Source organism: Pieris napi, chromosome 1 (assembly GCF_905475465.1).
Source record: "Pieris napi chromosome 1, ilPieNapi1.2, whole genome shotgun sequence".
Taxonomy (NCBI): Eukaryota; Metazoa; Arthropoda; class Insecta; order Lepidoptera; family Pieridae; genus Pieris; species Pieris napi.
The window spans coordinates 4,898,363-4,917,981 of NC_062234.1; the positions used below are offsets into that span (position 1 = coordinate 4,898,363).

The 19,619-nt window shown below is 35.8% G+C and overlaps 1 protein-coding gene across 1 annotated transcript; it reads right to left on the bottom strand.

The window, feature by feature from the left end:
- Positions 1-634: 634 nt before the first annotated feature.
- Positions 635-19,184, bottom strand: LOC125049758 (structural maintenance of chromosomes protein 2). The gene is made up of 22 exons (XM_047649205.1): positions 18,918-19,184; positions 18,603-18,752; positions 18,350-18,511; positions 17,959-18,069; positions 17,609-17,730; positions 17,099-17,255; positions 15,903-16,094; positions 14,469-14,604; positions 12,936-13,111; positions 12,128-12,311; positions 11,442-11,515; positions 10,716-10,862; positions 9,602-9,823; positions 8,523-8,665; positions 7,962-8,061; positions 6,989-7,101; positions 6,456-6,684; positions 5,643-5,837; positions 4,087-4,287; positions 2,778-2,993; positions 1,634-1,843; positions 635-810 (listed from the first exon to the last, which is right to left on the bottom strand). The coding sequence occupies exons 1-22, from the start codon at positions 19,083-19,085 to the stop codon at positions 697-699; spliced, it is 3,522 nt and encodes a 1,173-aa protein (XP_047505161.1). The 5' UTR covers positions 19,086-19,184; the 3' UTR covers positions 635-696.
- Positions 19,185-19,619: the final 435 nt, after the last annotated feature.

A 19,619-nucleotide genomic window follows, 5' to 3' on the forward strand; every position in this document is an offset into this window, starting at 1 on the left:
ATGGGCTATCCGACATGTTGCTTGAGCACAGATCGCAGCTGGAAAAATTCTGCGACAAGATTGTCAGATATGTCACTCACAAAAAAATAGCACGAGAGGTAACGCGGGTGGCGCCGGGCAGCGGGCCCCGACTCGCCTATAAATATTATGACGATATTTTCGGAGTAGTTGTCGCCCGGGCCCGGCGGGAGACGCCAACCCTTTAAGGCAATAATGTACCTTTTTAAGAAAGGGGAGATGTTGACACTCCCCTGCTGCTTGGCCACTCGGTCACAAATCTGCCTGATTGCGTGGCTGATAGGCTAGGATGTAGGGGCCCGTTTAAAAAAAAAAAGTGTCCGGCACAGTCCAAATTAAAAATATAACTAATTGGCAACTAATATTTTTATGACTACCTCAAGTTGATAGGTTTTGTCATAGCTCACAACCAATAATTAATAATTGTATCTATTAAAAATCTAATCTTTTAAGCGACTATAAAAACCAGCGACCAATACATAGCCAGGGCAAAACAATAGTGACGTCACTAGAACAATAGTTTTTTTTTGATTGTTGAAAATAATTGCCATTTCTTTTGCATCATTACAAATTATAAAAATAAATATTTAATTTTAATAAAAGGAATAACAAGAAATAACATTATAATAACTATTTTTTATTATTTACAAGTAAAAATACAAAATACATATTACAATCTCATCGCCGTTGGTTGACAGTGCGTTGTACCGCCGACATACCATCCACAAACCGAGTGCGGAAGAGAACATTCGCGTTGTTAAACATTCCATCTTTCAGTGATACTATAACAAACTGAAAAAAATCATAAGTTTAGTGTGTATAGTTGTCACTCCAAAATAGTACTGTCGTACGACAGCATCTTAAAGCTGATTTGGGCCCATTTTTGATTAAAGTGATTGTCTTTGTATTTCTTTTTTTGTGTATGTGTGCTTTAATCAAATAAATGCTGTTTTTCTTTCTAAGTTCCAGTAAAAACAGATTATATAACATAGGTGAATTTAGTTTTTATGTAACGACACTCAAGTAACTGAACGACAACTCTCTAAAAACGTTAAAATATTTAACGTTTTTAGAGAATTGTCGTTAAATGAAAAAGAAAATATTTATTACATATTAGTGTAAGAAATTAAATAAAATCAATTCTCTTTGTAAATTTTTCCATATTGTAATCAAGATAGACCAACAAAATCCAAAGTACACGACCAATATCACTTGTCTTTTCTCCAGCCTCTATTGCCCTTTTTCATCAATACAGTGGTTATAATATACAAGGAGTTTATAAAAAATTTATGTCTATATTGTCCTAACTAACAAACGTGGACGAATGTAACTTTCATATAAAATATTGGTAACCATGGTAACCGCATTTTGGTCTACATAAGGGTGCGTCCACATCTGGCGAATATGCCGCGAATGTGCAGCTGCGCGCGTGCATTTTTGTTCGTGCGACGCCTAACCTAAGCACCTAACGCGATCAGCGCGCGGGCGGCGCACATAACCATTGCCGTGACTACACGCGCGCAGCTCGCATGCGGCTCGCGAGCTGCACATTCGCGGCGCATTCGCCAGATGTGGACGCACCCTAAGGCGGCTTTTACAGCATCCATTACAATACCTGCGAATGTCGGAAGTGTTCCTTCAGCATAATGCCAATGTTCTGCGTGTGAGAGAGATCAAGTGCTGCGTCCACCTCATCCAGAATATACAGCGGTGCTGGTTTGAATAGCAGCATGGCCAATACTAGGGATAAGGCTACGAGAGACCGCTGACCCCCACTCAGCTCGCTTAGAGATTCCTTCCAAGTGCCGTTAAAACCCACTCGTACCTATCGATTGGTTAACGTTAAGTCAAGTCAAAATAACTTTATTCATATAGTTAAACAAGTTTTTTTTTTTTTTTCTTTTTTATAGAACAGGTGCAAACGGGCAGGAGTCAGCCAGAGGGCTCGCGAGTGCGTTGCCGGCCTTTTAAGAATTGTTACGCTCTTTACTTGAAGGACCCTAAGTCGAATTGGTTCGGAAATACTTCAGAAGACAGCTGGTTCCACAAAGTGGTGGTGCGCGGTAAAAACTGCCTTGAAAAACGTTTATTACCAGTTCGCATTTCAAGGGCGTAGAGCGGGCAAGAAGAACTGGCAAGAAACTTTCCGCCACTCTTTTAAATAGCTAAGTTTTTATTCATACAAATTGTTTGAACTGGAGCAAATCAATCTCAAGCATTACATACAAACATAGTAAATTAGTTGACAACATAAGTTTTATTTTATATTTAAAAAACAATTCCGTCCTACATCATTTGTGTTTATCTTTCCTCGCTTACATATATCTACGATTTTTTTCGTATTTAAAAAATATACTCCATGCTTCGTTCATATTGGTTGTAATTTAATTACTTCTTAGGTAAAAGCCCCAATAGATGACCATTATAGCTCTATATTTCCCACTTCTCTCCATGGCACCGTGCGTGATGCGACGTTCGCTCTAATTCACTCTCTCTCTCGATCTTTCTCACTTGCTTGCTCCCTACTCTCGCTCCATGGCTATTTGCTTCATGCTACGTTCGCCCATGCTCACTCTCAATCTCTCTTTCCCTTTTCTTCGACAAAAACGCTGCACATCTTCGTGACGCTAATATTATTAGTATTGCGTTTCATACGTAAAAATTTTACCCTCATTCTCCTACAGAAGTTAATAAATAAAATCGAGAATCATAATATTACTTGATGGAATTGGTATTAAAAAAAAAACAAAATTCGTTACCTCCAAGCCATCGAGTACACCTTGACCCGGGGGTGGTCGTAGCTGCGCCTGCGCACCAGGCAAAAGGGTGCTGAATATGGAGGCAAAATCACGGTTGACCTGGTCACATGCAGATACTAACGTCCGTCGCTTTTTCTCGTCCAGCTCACCCATAACCTCCACCAACTTCTTCCGATCTTGTTCTACAACTTGCTTTTTCCGTAATACTTCTTGATACTGCAAACACGCCGGTAAATTATTAAGTAGTAAATTAAAGTATTAATCCGAACAACTCCTCTGAACACGCTAATTTAAATTACAGACAAAGAATTTAACTTCCATACAATTCTTGTTTACGAAAGTTCACAAAAAAATTATGATTGATGGGGCGATACAGCCCCAATTTATTAGTATCAGAAGTCCACTTCCGGACTAAGTAAAAGAATAAGTTTTCTACGCAATTAAGAATAATTAATAATTATAAAAAATATGTAGGTAACTTTTGCACGCCTCATTAGCGGAGCGGAGGCAGTGCTCTACTCTCGACATGTCAAAAAACCCAGTCTTTCGAAACTGGAATGACTTTTTTCTCACTAATATAACACTTACAGGATAATATGAGTGCACTAAAATCGAGTTGAATAATCTATCAAGCACATATGGTATTTTTATGAACAATTATTTTGTTTAACATAGTAAATAATAACATTAAAATCAATCATTTTTGGACGTCCGTCAGTCTGTGTTTATGGATCCATGTGGCAGAGAAATTGGTCGAAAAATTTATAGTACCAGAATACTTTTTTTCTTATTATATAAAGTTATACCCTGGGCTGATTCCTAGTTAATATTAGCGTTCTAAGTACTGTCGTTTAATTATAATTTGTAAAAAACTAAAATACGACTGTGTATTTGTATATCTATATATACATTTATTTTAGTATATTTTTTTTCCTCACCTTAAGAGTTATGGCGCCAATATATATATTTTTTAATTATATTAAGTAGTAAAAATAAAAAAAAATAAAAAATGTAAACCAATGATTTATTTTTATTTTTTTGAAATGTGAATGACCGCTATGAGGCGTGCACTTTTGGATTTTCCAAATTTTTGTATTAATAAACTTGCTTGCTGATATTTCATAGGTATATTAACATACTCCATAGTTTTTGAGTTCCAGAACGAAAGACGAACCATTGTATGTTACGTTCGATTCTGATTGGTCATCTCTAATCTAATACACGTTCAACCAAAAACAAACGCATCGTTTCACCTTGCATCGATTATTACTCAACCTCTATGCTTTTTGGATTTTTCTGCCCTGATTACCTGCTGTTCCTCAGAACCGAGCAACGTATGCGCCCGTGTATTGAGCCCTCGTGCGAGTCTGTCCTTTCGTTCTCGTAGTTGCGTAAGACACGCGGCCGTTTCTGCAGGCGCCCGTCCACCCCAATCGTACACGCCCCCCGCCAGGCCAAAGTACTGACGCTCAGATGGGATCCATGTGTGTTCCTTTTGTAAGGATTTTATCTGAAATGAATATATATTTTTTATATTTAATTTAAAAGAGCAGTGTTGGCCTAGTGGGCTCAGAGTTGGCCGTAGAAGACCGTAATATTAACGGCTGATCGCGTGGCTGGATGCGGACAAGGCTACGCTGTTACAGTGTTCTGCCCCGGGCGATTGCTGGTGGCGCCGTGGGGTTTTAGTGGGTATGCACTGTTGTGCGAGTCCCACATAACCCTTCCCCACCAGGTCAACCATGCCGCGGGAGGGTATGCGTAACGCATTTCCCCACGGAAAAAAAAAGTGGGCTCAGAGTGCGACTCTCCTGGCTGTTAGCTAACTTTTTTTTCATTGTTGGGAAATCAATTTACTGACCCCCGCGCCGGGGCAACGATTTAAAAGTGACGCGGGGAGTGTGGGAGTCAGTCCGTATGGTGCAATGGACACCTACCCACTAAAACCCAACAGCCCCATCTGTTCACTATGGACGGGAGGCGCGGTAACAGTTTCCCTTAATCCGTGCCTCCGTCATAAGCGTCTGCTGTGTGAGCACAACTTCTGCGTTGCCCATTTCTGTGCTAAGGTCCCAGTGGAGTACGTGCGTAATCGACGTCTCCTTCCAGGCCTTTTTTGCATAGATTTATATCGTTAGATAGGCCCCGACACCAAAAACTGTGGCATTGTTTTTGAATGTGTGCGTTAACAAAATGCCGACACACGCACACTAACGAGTAGTTAAAAAATCGTGTTTCTGCCATTGTACTTATCTGTTGTAATACTGACAAAATAGTGTCATCTCTTTTTCTCCTACATAAGTTGCAAACACTACTTACTCTTTCGTGCACTCGCCATCTAAATTTGTTATTTTAGACAGTGCGGAAGGAAAAATAAAAGTTTTTAAATCAAATCGCAATACTTACGAGTGAAATGTTACACCTCTGGCTTTATTTGTGTTTCTAGAATTGTTGTTGCACTTTAGAAAGGCACACGATGGCATTTTGTGACACTAAACTGCTCGCAAACGTCCTTTACAACACGTCCGGCTAACACTGTGTTTAGGGGTGCACTGATCCCAGGTTAGTGAGCTCACTCACTTCGACTGTGCGACAACACGGCGCGGTCTCACTGCGGTAAGGGCCTATCTAACGATATAAATCTATGTTTATTTACGTTGAGGGTCGGCGTCTGGGTTACACTCCCGAACCCTCTCCGCATTCTCTTTAAGTGTAATGACGGCCTCACAGAACGCTTTGAAAGTGTTCCACGGGCCGTCACTGTCAGCCTCCATCATAGCTTTCACTATGACTGGAAGCGACAGATCCAATCCGAAGGTGGCGGTTAATAAACTACGTTTACTCTTTTATGCAATATGGACCTACCCTCTTTTCACAATTGGAAGCTTCCGTTTCCAACTCTTTAATACTATATTCCAACTCCTTAATCTTGAGCTCAATCTCACTATTTCCCTTCAAAATTTTTTCCTTTTTCTGAACGAGTTTTGCCACTTCCGAGCTGCGGCTTGCGATCGCCGCTTTTTGTTTCTTTATTCTCCCTTGAAGTTCCTTAACAGTATCCTGGAAACATAATTATTAATTATATTTTACATACAAAGTATAAATAAATTAGATAGCAAAGCATTATTGTTGACAATAGCAGTGTTGCAATACTGTTCTGCGAGTGACGAAACGCTGCTGTCCATATTTTTTTTTTTATTTGCACAGGTTTTTGTTAGGTATTTCCTTATCGGTGATTTAATTAATAATTACTTAAAATCATTTATTCATCACAACATTTAAGGCTGTTTAGCTTTAAATATTGTTTTCCCAATACGTGCTGCAGTAAGTTCGGTCAGTTCGGTCCATCTAATGCCTATCGCAAGTCACAATCTCATCAATGTAAAATTTCATTCAGTTTGACAGCTATTGAAACTAGACTTAAGTTTGATTGACATTCTAAAATATAAACACGTTTCACATCATTGTAATGAAACTGGCCTTAGCGTACATAATTATGTTAATCGTTTGTAAGTTTGTTACTAATTGGACCTGATTTCATTCAACAATGATTTTACTAGTTTTTGAAAATCAATATTCTGACAGACTAAAAATATGATACTGACATTTTTTTATTGTCAATAAGACAATTATTACAGATTTAAATAAAATTTTATAAAATCGATATTGGTTACTTACAGAGGCCGCGGTGTGATCGGTCTGGGCTTGTTCCAATGCCTGTGCGAGGTCTGCAGTATTGTCTGTGGTTTCCTGCAGCTGCGCCTCAGCAGTATTCACGGCATTTTCCAACTCTTGGATTTCAAGACGCAAAGTCTCGAACTCCTGTTCCCTCTGCTTCCATAAACTATTGTGACGCTCTGCTTCCTGTTTTGCCTTCTTCAAAGCCTGTTCTGCTTTCTTATACTCTCTGAAAAATTTGTTAATTCACACTGAAGTTGTATAAGTATATCAAAATGGCACTAATCGGTATCTGAGCAAGAATATAAAATATATAATAGAAAAAATTGTTTTTTTAATCATATCTAATCTTTACACATAACCGCACTTAAAAAAAATATTAATACGCCAGATATGCTCTTTGATATTTAAATAAAAACATATAGTAGATAAATAATTGTTTTGTGAACTAAACATATGCAGTTTTAAGCTGAAAAGTAGACTTATACACTATTTAATACTATCATCAATCTTAGCATATGGTTTTGGTTTACCTTTCCCTATGGCCTTTAATGTCTTTGACTTTAGCCTCAAGTTCCTTTGCTTGGGCGGCAGCTTCATTCTGTTCTTTCTTGTCTCGCTCTAACGCTGCACTCAGTTCTTTCACCTTTAGAGACACATTTAATATATAAGAAATTCTATACATTCATAGACTAAGAGCTGCGTTCAACATTCAATTAAAAATCCCCAAAACCTGAAATGAGTTTTACTATTTTTTTTTTTTTTTAATTCCACCATATTATAATAATTAATAATTCAGTGGCGTCTAAATGGGTCTGGGGCCTTAGATTGCATCTATTTTTGATCATCTTTATTTCATAGATAACTATACTCTAATTTTTAATGCCATAGAATTCTGAAAACTATCATTTTTTGACATGGCAGAGATTACTAACCTTTTTAGCCGGGTTTTAATGTTATTTGTTAGTGAATGTCCATTTTATTAAGTGCGGTGATCCATTAAAACATTTATGGTTTTACGGCGCGTGATATTTACCATCACAAACAGTAATAAAACGCACAAGTAAAGACAACATTTTTTTTAAAGGTTACAACCTGGGATTAGTTGGCATTGATGCCAGCTCAAGAATAAAATAAAGAAATTAAAGTTAATTCGATATATTGTTCGTGATATTGAAATATTTGTTATTTTTGTATTAGGTCACTTCAGTAAGTAAATATTTAGATTTACAAATGGGTCAAATTTGTCCCTTTTCGGTGGAGGCATACTACGGAATGCAAAATTTGAGTTTAGGTGATCAGCCTTCTGTCAGACACAATATGTCATCGATTTTTGGATTTGAACAAGCTGGTTTCCTCACTATGATTTCTCCTTCACCGTACGTGTTAAAGTAGTGTTGGACATACGGGTATGGGACCTACGAGGAATGTGAGTAGCATACATAAGGTACTCACTGCTATCACTGTTCTAAATCACTGCTTCTAAATGCTCTTATGTTAATATACCTGTTCTCGTAATGACTCGATCTCGTCGTGAAGTTGCGCGTGCGCAGTGGCCGCTACACGAGACTTCGCAACTTCTAAGGAGTGTTGGGACATCTCCAACCTATAGAAAATTTGGCTATCTTTAGTATAATTATTTTTTGTTTTATATAATTTATGTTAGCTGTAGGATTACGAAATAAATAAATAATTAATGTAAAGTGTAATATACTGAAAACATTTAATGAAATACGTGTACTAAAACACAGGTTAAAGATATTTTCCTACAAAGTCTTATCTTGATTAGATGTATCTTATCTTTATACATTTAAAAAATAAAAAACAATTTTAAATTAAAATAAGGAATCTGTAAAGAAATCTTCACTAAAACCATCTTTTGTAGATACAAATTATATTTTAAATGCAGAAGTGCCGATGTCCGTTCAAAATGTGAGTGTGTGTGAGTGTCTTTACCCCGCGACGAAAACACACTAGGGGCCGGCGTGGGCGCAGCTAAATCGCCGGCACCGTACATACACAAACGTACATCCGTAATGTCATCTCCAATAGACTATTTAAACTAACTTTTGCTGCAGCGCCGCATATTTGTCAGCTGCTGCCTGCATGCCAGCGAGGCTATCGCTGCATTGCGTCTGCTCAGCCTCTAACTGCTGCAACTGCTGTTCCAGTTGCTTTAACTCGCTTAGCATAACCAGAACCGAACCACCCTGTAAAAAAACCAGTGGTGCTACAAGGCTTGCTTTGATTTCATTATTATTACTTAATAGCCTGGTAGCTGGGCATTCGCTTGTTGGGTCCCACAGATAACGAATCGAAACAAGACCTAAAACTCCAGTATGTCTAAACATATTTAGTCATTCGGGAGTCATACTTAGCGTTATTCTTGACTTAGAATCTTATTACGAACGTAAGACATGGCGGTTTTCATACGTATCCTTACACCGTACGAGCAAATATTTTCAAATAGAGATAAATCCATTGGTACACAGTCGTTATAAGAACGCTTGACCTCGGGAAACGAATTTTATTAGTCGCAAAAGTTTTTGAACAAAGCGATCGTGTAACTATTTATAAACATCTCGGATAGATAATTATCCTACTTATTCATCAAAAATTGTTTAATTGGCCCGATTTAACGTAAGTACTCATCCGTCTCTTTTCATCACAGCATAAACATAATTTGACAGAATGAGACGAAAGTAAGGGGGGGGGGGTTATGAGAGTAAGAGAGCGTTCAAGTATTACGTAACGAATTTAAGGGTAAAACGTTACGATGCGGGGCGGGGATTGAATTACGCGTTATTGTTAATATTATTTTCGACTTTCCAGTACTTTACACCTCATAATGGTAACTTTTAGGTATAAAGAGTCACTGGGTGGTCAAGAAACTTTTTACTATTGGGTACTGGCTTTTTACTGGTGTGTTTCGGTCAATAATCTCCAAAAATTGCATGACGTAATACTTGATCACTCCCTAATGTAGATTACCTATTCTGATTGCTGTCTGATTTTTAAATCATAATACAAAACACAAATATTAAATTTGAATACTACATTCTAATATCGCTAACAATAATTTCACTTAAAATTAATTTGAGTTAACTTACTAACATAAACTTTAAAATAAAATACTTAGATTATACCTTAGCTCTCGCACCACCAGAAAGTGTTCCAGCCGGGTCGAACACGTCGCCGTCGAGCGTCACACAGCGCGTACGCACTCGCGGGTGGAACGTTACGCGCTTGGCTGTTTCAAGGTCAGCGCATACTAGTGTCCCACCGAACACCCATTGCATCGCTGCTCGGACTCGCTCAGGGAACTTTACAAGATCCAGGGCCAATTGGACCTTGTCTGCCCCTCCACCCTGAATTATGAATATAAAAGAAATAAAAAAAAATTAGGACACCTCAGTCATCATTACTTACATGGACCTATACTCAGAAATGCGTGAATCTTACAAACCAAGTATCTAAAAAACGACTGAACCGATTTTGATGGAACTTAAATTAACACTTGACAATACATTAGTTCGTTCATTTATTAGAGTAAATTTAGGAAAAAACGCATCTTAAATATTATATAAATTGTTTTCTTAAAAATTATCTTTATTACAGAAAATATTAAAATAAACCTTATAGAGTCTGGCTAATCAAAGAAGATAACGATAAAGCGCGGCAAATTCAAAAAAAAATAGTATGGTATCCCTAAAAGTTAGATATATTTTGTGGATTAAACTTACTTGATACTTGATTTTATTTAATTATTTATAACATTGATAGTAACTGTATTTCTATGAAATTTAATTCTATTCGTATTAGTCTTTTACTATTGATACTTAAAATAAAACTAGCATTGCATGGAAAACTATATATTTATTATAAAACACAACTTTATTCGGAATATAAAAATCCAAAAATCAATAAAACAAAGTTTAGACTATTATACCTGTTAACTATTTGAAAAAAATATATAATAGAAATAAAAATGAGTAATTGCATGAAGTATGAAGACAATAAACCATACTAAGAAATTCAATGAAATTCTGTGTTGCCAAAAAAGTTTTCAAATAATTCAGTTATCTTCTTTCATTAGCCAGACTAGTAATGTGCATCACCAAAATTTTGAAAGTTGAAATTAGTTAAAGATTTACGTTATCATTCTTATTATGAACTACTATCAATGTGTATTGAACCCTAGATATTTCCTAAAGATTATTTCAATTTTTTTTTCTAGACCGTAAGAGACAATGAACTTACTATTTCTTGAGCAATTCGCACCGTCTCAGCCGGGAGACGTGCAGGGGAGATCTTGTTGAGTGGAATGATGGTAGTGCGCGTTTGTAGTTGACCACGCTGCAGTAGTAGCTTACTTGTCACCTCCGTGTCTACCACTACGTTGTACAACTGTCACAAAACACTTTTTTAGTAATTAACAAAAACCATTTAACACATGTTTTTCTTATATTTTTGATACTAAGAAAAGTATAAAAAAATATATTATTCACCATTTCTCTATCGAAAAATCTATCAGATCTGTTTAGGTGTTCGTATTAGGGTGCGTCCATTGCCGTGACTGCACGCGCGCAGCTCGCAAACGGCTCGCGAGCTGCACATTCGCGGCGCATTCGCCAGATGTGGACGCACCCTTATATCGACCTCAGTCGTTTCTACTACTGATCTTTAAATGTTTTTTTAAGATCCTTGCGATCCTTCCGGCAGTGTGATTGTCCATAGGCGCCGGGCAGTATCACTTAACATCAGATGAGCCTTCTGGCCGTTTGCCCCTTTTGTAAGAATAAAAAGTGTGGTAGCGGCAACGTGTATAAAAACATTAAATATTAATACTACTAGCCAATTTCAAAATTATCTCAATAAAGTCAATCATCAATCCAAAACACAAGAAACTAATCATGAATTAATAAATATGTATAATAATTAATAGTTTGAATAAAATATATTATAAAGAATGTTCAGACAACTCACTCTTCCACCAGCCGCAGTCTCAAGTGCAGTACAGTATTTGTCATGCACGACGTCGATCAGTCTACAGACCGTGCCTGAAATGTCATTTAGGTTTTACTAGTAACTTAGGTTAATAAGAATCCTTATGATAATTGTACTGTACTAATGGACAAACTTTCTGTCTATGTGCGCATTTAACACTCGCACGTACCACGAGAATGTAAGTGCGTGCTCCTATTTCACCATGCCTCCTGCTGATAGAGGACAAATCTTTGTTTTTAATTTATTTTATTATTTTTTATTACTTAAGATGTGGAACATGGTGTAATGGTTGCAGCTCCTTACAAACGTAATGTAAAACAAAAACTTGGCGATTAAAAAGAGTGGCGGAGAGTTTATTGCCAGTTCTTCTCTTCCGTTCTACGCCCTTGATTTGAGAACTGGCAGTAAATGTAAAATTAGAAGCATAAAAGTATATTTCTCTTTCACGTTCATAAGTGTACATTGTGTTACCTACATGAATAAATGATTTTTGTTTGTTTGTTTGTTTGACGTACGATGGCCTGTATCCGGCACAGACTGATCACCTACATACACCTTACGATTAACATAACTATGAGAAATGACCACGAAGTAGATACACAAATCTGAAGCTAAAAGCTGTAGCGCTACTAGTTTTTTTAACCTATTTTAATATTATTACATACCAGCAACTCTATTAGGGTCAAAGTTCGGTTGTGGCGGTGTATAGCGGAAGTTGCAGCGCTGTAGCCTCGCGGCCAAGTCATCGGCGCGATCGCGTGCACCACGCGTAGACCTTTGTAGAGTGCGTAGACGTTCCTTAGTCTCGGTGCATCGAGACTCACTAAAACTCATGCCAGATAGCTGACTCTATATAGGAAAAAAGACAATCTTGATACTTTCAACAAAAATAACGTATATAATTTTTGTAAATAAATGAAATGACGCGTAGGAAATACAAAGGTATATATATAATATTATTTAGCATAGCTGTGACGCCGGTTCTCTTTCCGCACAGACTCTAATTAAATACACTCGCTGAGGTAATCCATAAATATTAATTAAGAATCTACATTTTTAAATGAAATAGTTGCAACAAATTGTTCAGATTAAAACCCACTCTAGAGAACTCCTGTAAGCATTCAGAATGTGACTACTATTTTTATAGACTATTAATTCCTTAATACAAAAGAACCACCAGACTATATAGACTATATAGTCTAGCTCTAGCTATATAGCTCATGCATTTTGATAACATTTTAATTTTTATTATATTATGTTACACATTTTAATCATATTATATAAGTTTTAGTAATTGAATCATTCCATTCAACCGTCCCTAGTATTTGTCTATCTTCACATCGATATGAAGGCTCTCAAACAGTCCTTGTATTTTTTAATTAAATAATAATTAAAATAATTTTGTAGGGATTTTCCTAGAGCGGCTCATAATTAATATATAATTATTTAAAACAGTTTTTGTATGGCAAATACCTGCAGCCGGTCGACAACAGCTTGTTGTTCGGCAATAGTTTCCAAGTCCCGTCGGTGTTGGGAGCTACTTGAGCTGAACTCACGTTCCAGACCCTTCAGCCGGTCTTCAGCGTGCTTCTTCTCCATCATGCTCTGAGAGATTCTGGTAGACGCCTCAGATGCTTGCTGTTTTGCGGCTGAAAAAGAAACCTAGAACATTCCATCACTGGTTTCCAATCACAAACAATACAAGCATCATTTACAAAATAACTACTGTTATTCAACAATGCTGGAATTCCAGGGCCAGATGGCTTAGTATCTAATGAATTTTATAACTTAAGCGTTGCTGTGGCTAAGGTTTTTCACGTGATAACGAACAGAAACTTGTGTCACACCAAAACCTCACGAGCGCGATCGCAGGTATAACGAGAGAGAGATGGACCGATCTCCCGTCTCATCTCGAGCGCTGCCAGTCATTCCGTGAATGTATGAAGAAAAATGTATATCATAGTCGAATAAGTAAACTTGTCATTTTACACCCGAAATTTATCATCAAAAGTGTGAATAAAACGATAGATGTAATTTAAAATTTGAAAAAATTGTTATCTTCATTAATTCCTTACTTCCCAAAAACTTATATCACCAATAAGACGTTATCACGTAAACATCTCGATCGTAAACCTACTTTACAAACAACCAATATTTTTTGTTATATTACATAGTAGTAAACTATTCAAGAGAAATGGCAGGAGAACACCAATCCACCATGCTTTTTTGGTGGTTATGCCATTAAATTTGTAGCTTATGTGAAACGTTGGAACTTTCAACACAGCGCCATCTGTTAGAATTGTGACTATCAAATAATAAACAAATATTTTGCAATAAAAAAATATTGCGGATATAAATTGAGATGTAAGCTATCCTATCTTTAAGTTGGATCAAATTAGACACGGTGTGCAAATTTGATTGATATCGGTTCGGTAGTTTAGGAGTCCATAGCGGACAAACAACGTGACACGTAATTTATATATATTAAGATTAAAAACTATTTTAGTTTATACTTTTAGTAAACATTTACTCTAAAGAATTTAATTCAGGAGCTTGTGTAATCGCTGTATAATTGCAAATGATTTGAAAGATAAGTTTTATATGAAAATATAATACAAGAGAATATATAAAGTTAACGATACTAATATGAGAATATCAATTTTGAAGTTACCAAGCAGAAGAATTATTTTTTCTCCTGAAATCATATCCGTCCTGGATTTGTATGCTATAAATGTGAACACAGGAGCTTCAAGATAATGCGAAAATATTTTTTTTTAATACTAGTGGACCCGACAGACGTTGTCCTGCATGATATTTCATGCAATTAGTAAAGCCAAGTATGAAAGTACCGACTGCAGCGCCATCTGGCGGGCTGATTTGTGAATCTAAACCATTCCCAGATCCCTTTGAACACACACAAAAAATTTCATCAAAATCGGTCCAGTCGTTTGAGAGAAGTTCAGTGACATACACACTCACAGAAGAATTATATATATAAAGATATACCCATGAGCTGGTTCTGCAAAGATTCCCCCGCATCTTCCTGTCCCGTACTGACCGCGAGGAATTGAGCTTGTGCTTCGGCCAGAGCCTGAGTTTGAGCTTCGCTGGCACTGCGTAGATTATCGAACGTCGAAGATGCCTACAATTACATTCAAAATTAATTTATTCAGATTAGTCTGAATTTACATTTGCTGCCACTTTCCAAATCAAGGCCGTAGAGCGGGCAAGAAGCGGGCTCTCCACAACTCTTTTGAATAATTTTTGATTTATAAGGAAATTGTAAGGAACTTGACATTAAACTATTGGTACCATAGTATTGTCTTTTATTGACATAACTTTTACACATTTAAAGAAAACACTTTTTTTCACGGTCGCCGTGACCACGCACTAAAATTATGTAAAATAATTGTAAATATATATTAATACATAACTTCAATCCGGTAAAAAAGTGTTTTCTTAATTGGTACCATGTCCATCGTTGAGCAACATGCTGAATAAAAAATCAAACGGTTGGCATCTGCATACAAAATAGAAACGTGAAATCGAGGTGAAAACGGTGTAAAGTGGTAGAAATTGTTAATAATATTCACACTCACACACAAATTCAAGCACGACCAGTCACCACGACTAATCAAATTTAGATTTTGGATTTGATTGGAAGCATATTTTTGCTTAATGAGTGGGAGAAACTGGTTAAATTTAACGATATGTAACTTCTTTGCATGTATTATAAGTTAACGAAATAATTTTGTTTGTAATTAAGAACAGTTTCATGGACTCTTTTAACATATTAGTCCAAAGGCATTGTTTTGAGGATAAGGGGGCCAACGAACCTACGGCACACCCAAAAAGGGCAGTGATGGCCTATGACACCCATTTTAATGGGTGCGTTGCCGATCTTCGAGGGAGTAGTATGCTCTTTTAGTTAATAAATTCTAGGTAGTCTATTAGGTTAGGTCCGTATTTCGAATCGTATCTTAAGTTACTATCTCATTTTGAGCTCTTGCAAATATGTCGAGATTCGTAATTGATTGGTGTTCTAGAATACGGGCCTGAATACCCTAATACTTTGACAAAAATATTTAAATCCGTTTAAGTGTATTTTTTCGAAACCAAATACATCAGAGTTATTATTTTTTTTATGGCTCTGGCACGATATGTGTATTAGCCAGCGTCAAGTATAGGATTTTTTTTTATAATTCGTGCTTGTCTTTAGAAATTCGACCGTGTCCTCCATGTACGTTTGAGGCACTCGCCCGGTACCGCACTACCCTCCCAAAGGCCGAGAACAAATTTAAATTAAACTAAAACTTGCCCTCGAACAGGGAATCGAACCCGGTACCCCTCACCTAGCTGCTGCCACTTAATAAGACCGCTAGGCTATGAGGCCCCTCATCATAGTTTTTAGTAACAATACTAGTTTAATAAACACAATACCTGAGTAAGGACCGCCCTTTTATCAGCGAGTGCAGTTTTATCATCGGCTAACGCGCGTCGCAACAACTTCGCCTTAGCTTCGCTGGATGTGACGGCTTCCTTCGCGGCGCGGTGTGCAGCCGCCAGACTTGCATCTGATTTCTCTGCCGTTTGCAATTCCGTCTCGAGATCTTTTAGTACACTGCCACTTTCCTACAAACATTTTGACAAAAAAACCAAATTGAGGTGTAAAAACATACTATGGAGTTAGCATATGTGGTGGATAATCCTATATGATTTGATTCTCATCGAAACAATCATTGTTTCGTATTAGTTAGTATTGTAAGGGAGCGTTCAAGTATTGATACGTCACGCAATTGGACAAAATGTAACGTGCCGTAACAGTTTTCTGTACCCAAGTACAGTAAAAGGTTTCGGGACCACCTAGTGACTCTTTATACCATTATGTGGTGTAAAGTTCTGGAAAGTCGAAAATAATATTAACAATAAAGCGTAATTCAATCCCCGCCCCGCATCGTAACGTTTTACAAAAGGACCCCCCCAAATTCGTAACGTTTTTCTGTACCCAATAGTAATACATTTCGTGACCACCTAGTGACTCCTTATACCCTAAATATACCATTATGTGGTGTAAAGTACTGGAAAGTTGAAAATAATATTAACAATAACGCGTATTTTAATCCCCGCCTCGCATCGTAACGTTATACAAGAGGAAAAAAAATCGTTACGTAATACTTGAACGCTCCCTAACCCGCTTGATTGGATCACGCAATATTAACAAAGTTAAATATTTTTCACCCTCTTAAAATATGGAGCTATTGCTAGCAAAAATCTTAATACAGATGCACATAGAAAGATCAACTTAACTGAAAACCAACTTCTAAACCTCATTTTGATACTTATTATATGAAACTGAACAATACTGTTTATATGTATTATTTAATGCCTTATATTAGCTCATATTAGTTTGGTATGAAGAACATATTTTACCCGTATAATTATTCAAATCTACCAACATAAACAAAGGGGAATATTTAAATGATAATAATTAGTTATAATTTTTTTCAAGATATATTACAGTTGCTAAAAGGTTCTACGTCACAGAAAGATCATTCAGTTTATATCAATCTATAATTTGTAACAAAAAAGGGGACTTTAAAAATTCATAGTATTATTAATTAAAACAATTTTCCTACCTCATCAAGTTTCTGGTTAAGCTTAGCCACTTCTTGGTCAACCTCCGTGGCTCGTGCGATATTACCCTCAATGCTTTCTTGCTTTTGCTGTATCTCATTCTTTACTTCAGTCACTTTATTGTTGGCTTCCACCACATTCTCTTCAGCTGTTACATACCTAGCATTTGAAATTTTATAATCAATAATATAGTAAGAGAAAAACAAAATATTTTCTTGTATTGTGGTCTAGAATTGTTCCATGTATTGTTTTTACATTTGTGATTTCCATTGCCTACAATTATACTGTTATACTATTTAATTATTTCTTATAATAAGATCATGCAGAGTTGGTTACGATTATTTTAATTTTTTTAATATTTAATTATTATATTTGACTTTTTTTAAATTTAATGCAAAACAAACAATACTATATGATTTCATATTGTATTTCCCTCATTTCGTTAGATATGATTAGTATTCTAAAAATACTTTATTTCGTTTACATAGAAAGGTAAAAAAAAAGACACTAACTGCCAGGCAACATGTAGACGTGTCAAATTTTCAAGTTCTCGCACAACCTTTTGATACTCTTGAAACTGGGATCTTTCATCTTGTAGCTTTTGCAACTTTGGTGCTATGTCCTCACGAATTATCTGTAAAAAATGCAAAGATTTTTTTTTAAAGCATACTTTAATAATATCAGATTCTTTAAAAATCATATAAAATGTATCATATGTTTTCTTTAATAGTAAAATACTACTAGGCTTGCATAAATTTTGCATACAAATAGCTATACAAAAAGAATCCTTAAATTTTACTACACTACAAAATACTGTTAGAATAAATATATTTAGTAGTACCAAAGAAAAACAGATACATACATCATTTAGCTCCCTCAGTTTTGCATCTTTCTTTTCAATAGTTTTCTGAGCTCCTTGCTTTTTAGTCTCATACATTCTTGTTCCCGCTGCTTCTTCCACCATTGATAAAATCTTTAAATTTTTTTATTATTAAAATATATATAAATTATTGCTAAACTTTTATTAAAAATAACATTTAAACAAGACTTACATTGATCTATAATATAACTCCTTTAAACTTAAACTTTTAATCATGTAAATTATTGCCAATTAAACTGATAAAAAAATAGTAAATAGGTCAAACTGTAAGCAAAACTGATTTTTTTTAGTAGGACATGGAGGAAACGGTTAAGAGACTCACTTGGTGATAAGCGATACCATGGAAGACCTAAGTAATTATATTCACACATACCTCAGGTGGTTTCATGTTCAAAACTTTAGTGATTCTTCCTTGCATTATGAGAAAGTGTGGATTGTTGACATTTAGCTGTACTGAGCAAAAAAGATCTGTTACTCTCTTGTTCTGAACATTAATCCCATTTATTAAATACTTGTTTTTGCCACCCATTACAACCTGTAAAGTATGAATCGGTAGATAAAAATTACACAAATCGTGATCATTTTCTTCAATTAAAACTATTGGTTATGGAGAGGTTATAACAAACCTGTCTGGTAACTGTAATTTCATCATGATTCTCATAACCAATTGGACTTTGCTGTTTATTTTTGTTGTCAAATGTGATGCTCACTGTGGCCTTTGTGATACCAGCCTGTCCATGTTTGTATATCAATTCTTGAAGACTTCCCGCACGCACCTACCAAAGCAAGTTTAGAGTAGTAGTTTCATTCATGTTTTATATCCTTTTGTATGCATTCAGGCTTTGAATATCAATTAATAAACAACAGGTTGACTACACAATAAATATAAAGGATATTTTAGTTATAGTACATACACATTAGTGGACTGTTTTTAAACTTACATTTGAAAGGTTGGTAATACCAAGCACAAAACATATTGAATCTAGGATATTAGATTTTCCAGTGCCATTCAAGCCTGTAATCGCATTGAATTCTGGATCGAAACCGGTGACTTCAACTCTATTGCCATACGATTTAAAACCGTCAAGAACAATGGACTTAATATACATTTTATTATAAAAAACAAACGCTCTTAATATTTTCTCTATAATATTTATTAATATTAAACAATTATTATCGGCATTCGCGCGTATATGCCGTTAAACCAAATAAATATCCAAATGTCAGTTACAACTTACAGTTTTAAATTATCAAAAGACGAAATGACAGCTGAAACCAAAAATCAATGGCTTAGATTAAAAAAGGGAAAACGCGCTATTTTGCAATATCAAAAAAAGAAATGTGTTGGCATCCTTATGGTTAAAAAGAATAAATCAATGTTTGTCGTGTTTTGATTTACGTAGCTTAGTTTTATACCGGAATAGTGGCCAGTGGAATAGTGGCGGTAGAAATACAGGGCCATCCCTGTATTTCCTTTTTCGTCAATAAAAATAAATTATCCAATGAATTATATACTAATTATAATTTTTATTTGAATTTATGCAGAAAATAGTATTATTTAATAAATTCCATAATATGCTAAATGTAAAATAGGTAATTTTTTTACTCATAAATGGCAACATTATGTCGCGCGATTACAGCGC

Excerpts from the sequence above, each read along its gene's own strand:
- LOC125049758 (XM_047649205.1), bottom strand. The coding sequence starts at position 19,085 with ATGTATATTAAGTCCATTGTTCTTGACGGTTTTAAATCGTATGGCAAT. Across the intron at positions 8,062-8,522 it reads TATGCGGCGCTGCAGCAAAA|GTTGGAGATGTCCCAACACT; the intron begins GTTAGTTTAAAT and ends AATTTTCTATAG. Across the intron at positions 1,844-2,777 it reads GTGTACTCGATGGCTTGGAG|GTACGAGTGGGTTTTAACGG; the intron begins GTAACGAATTTT and ends ACCAATCGATAG.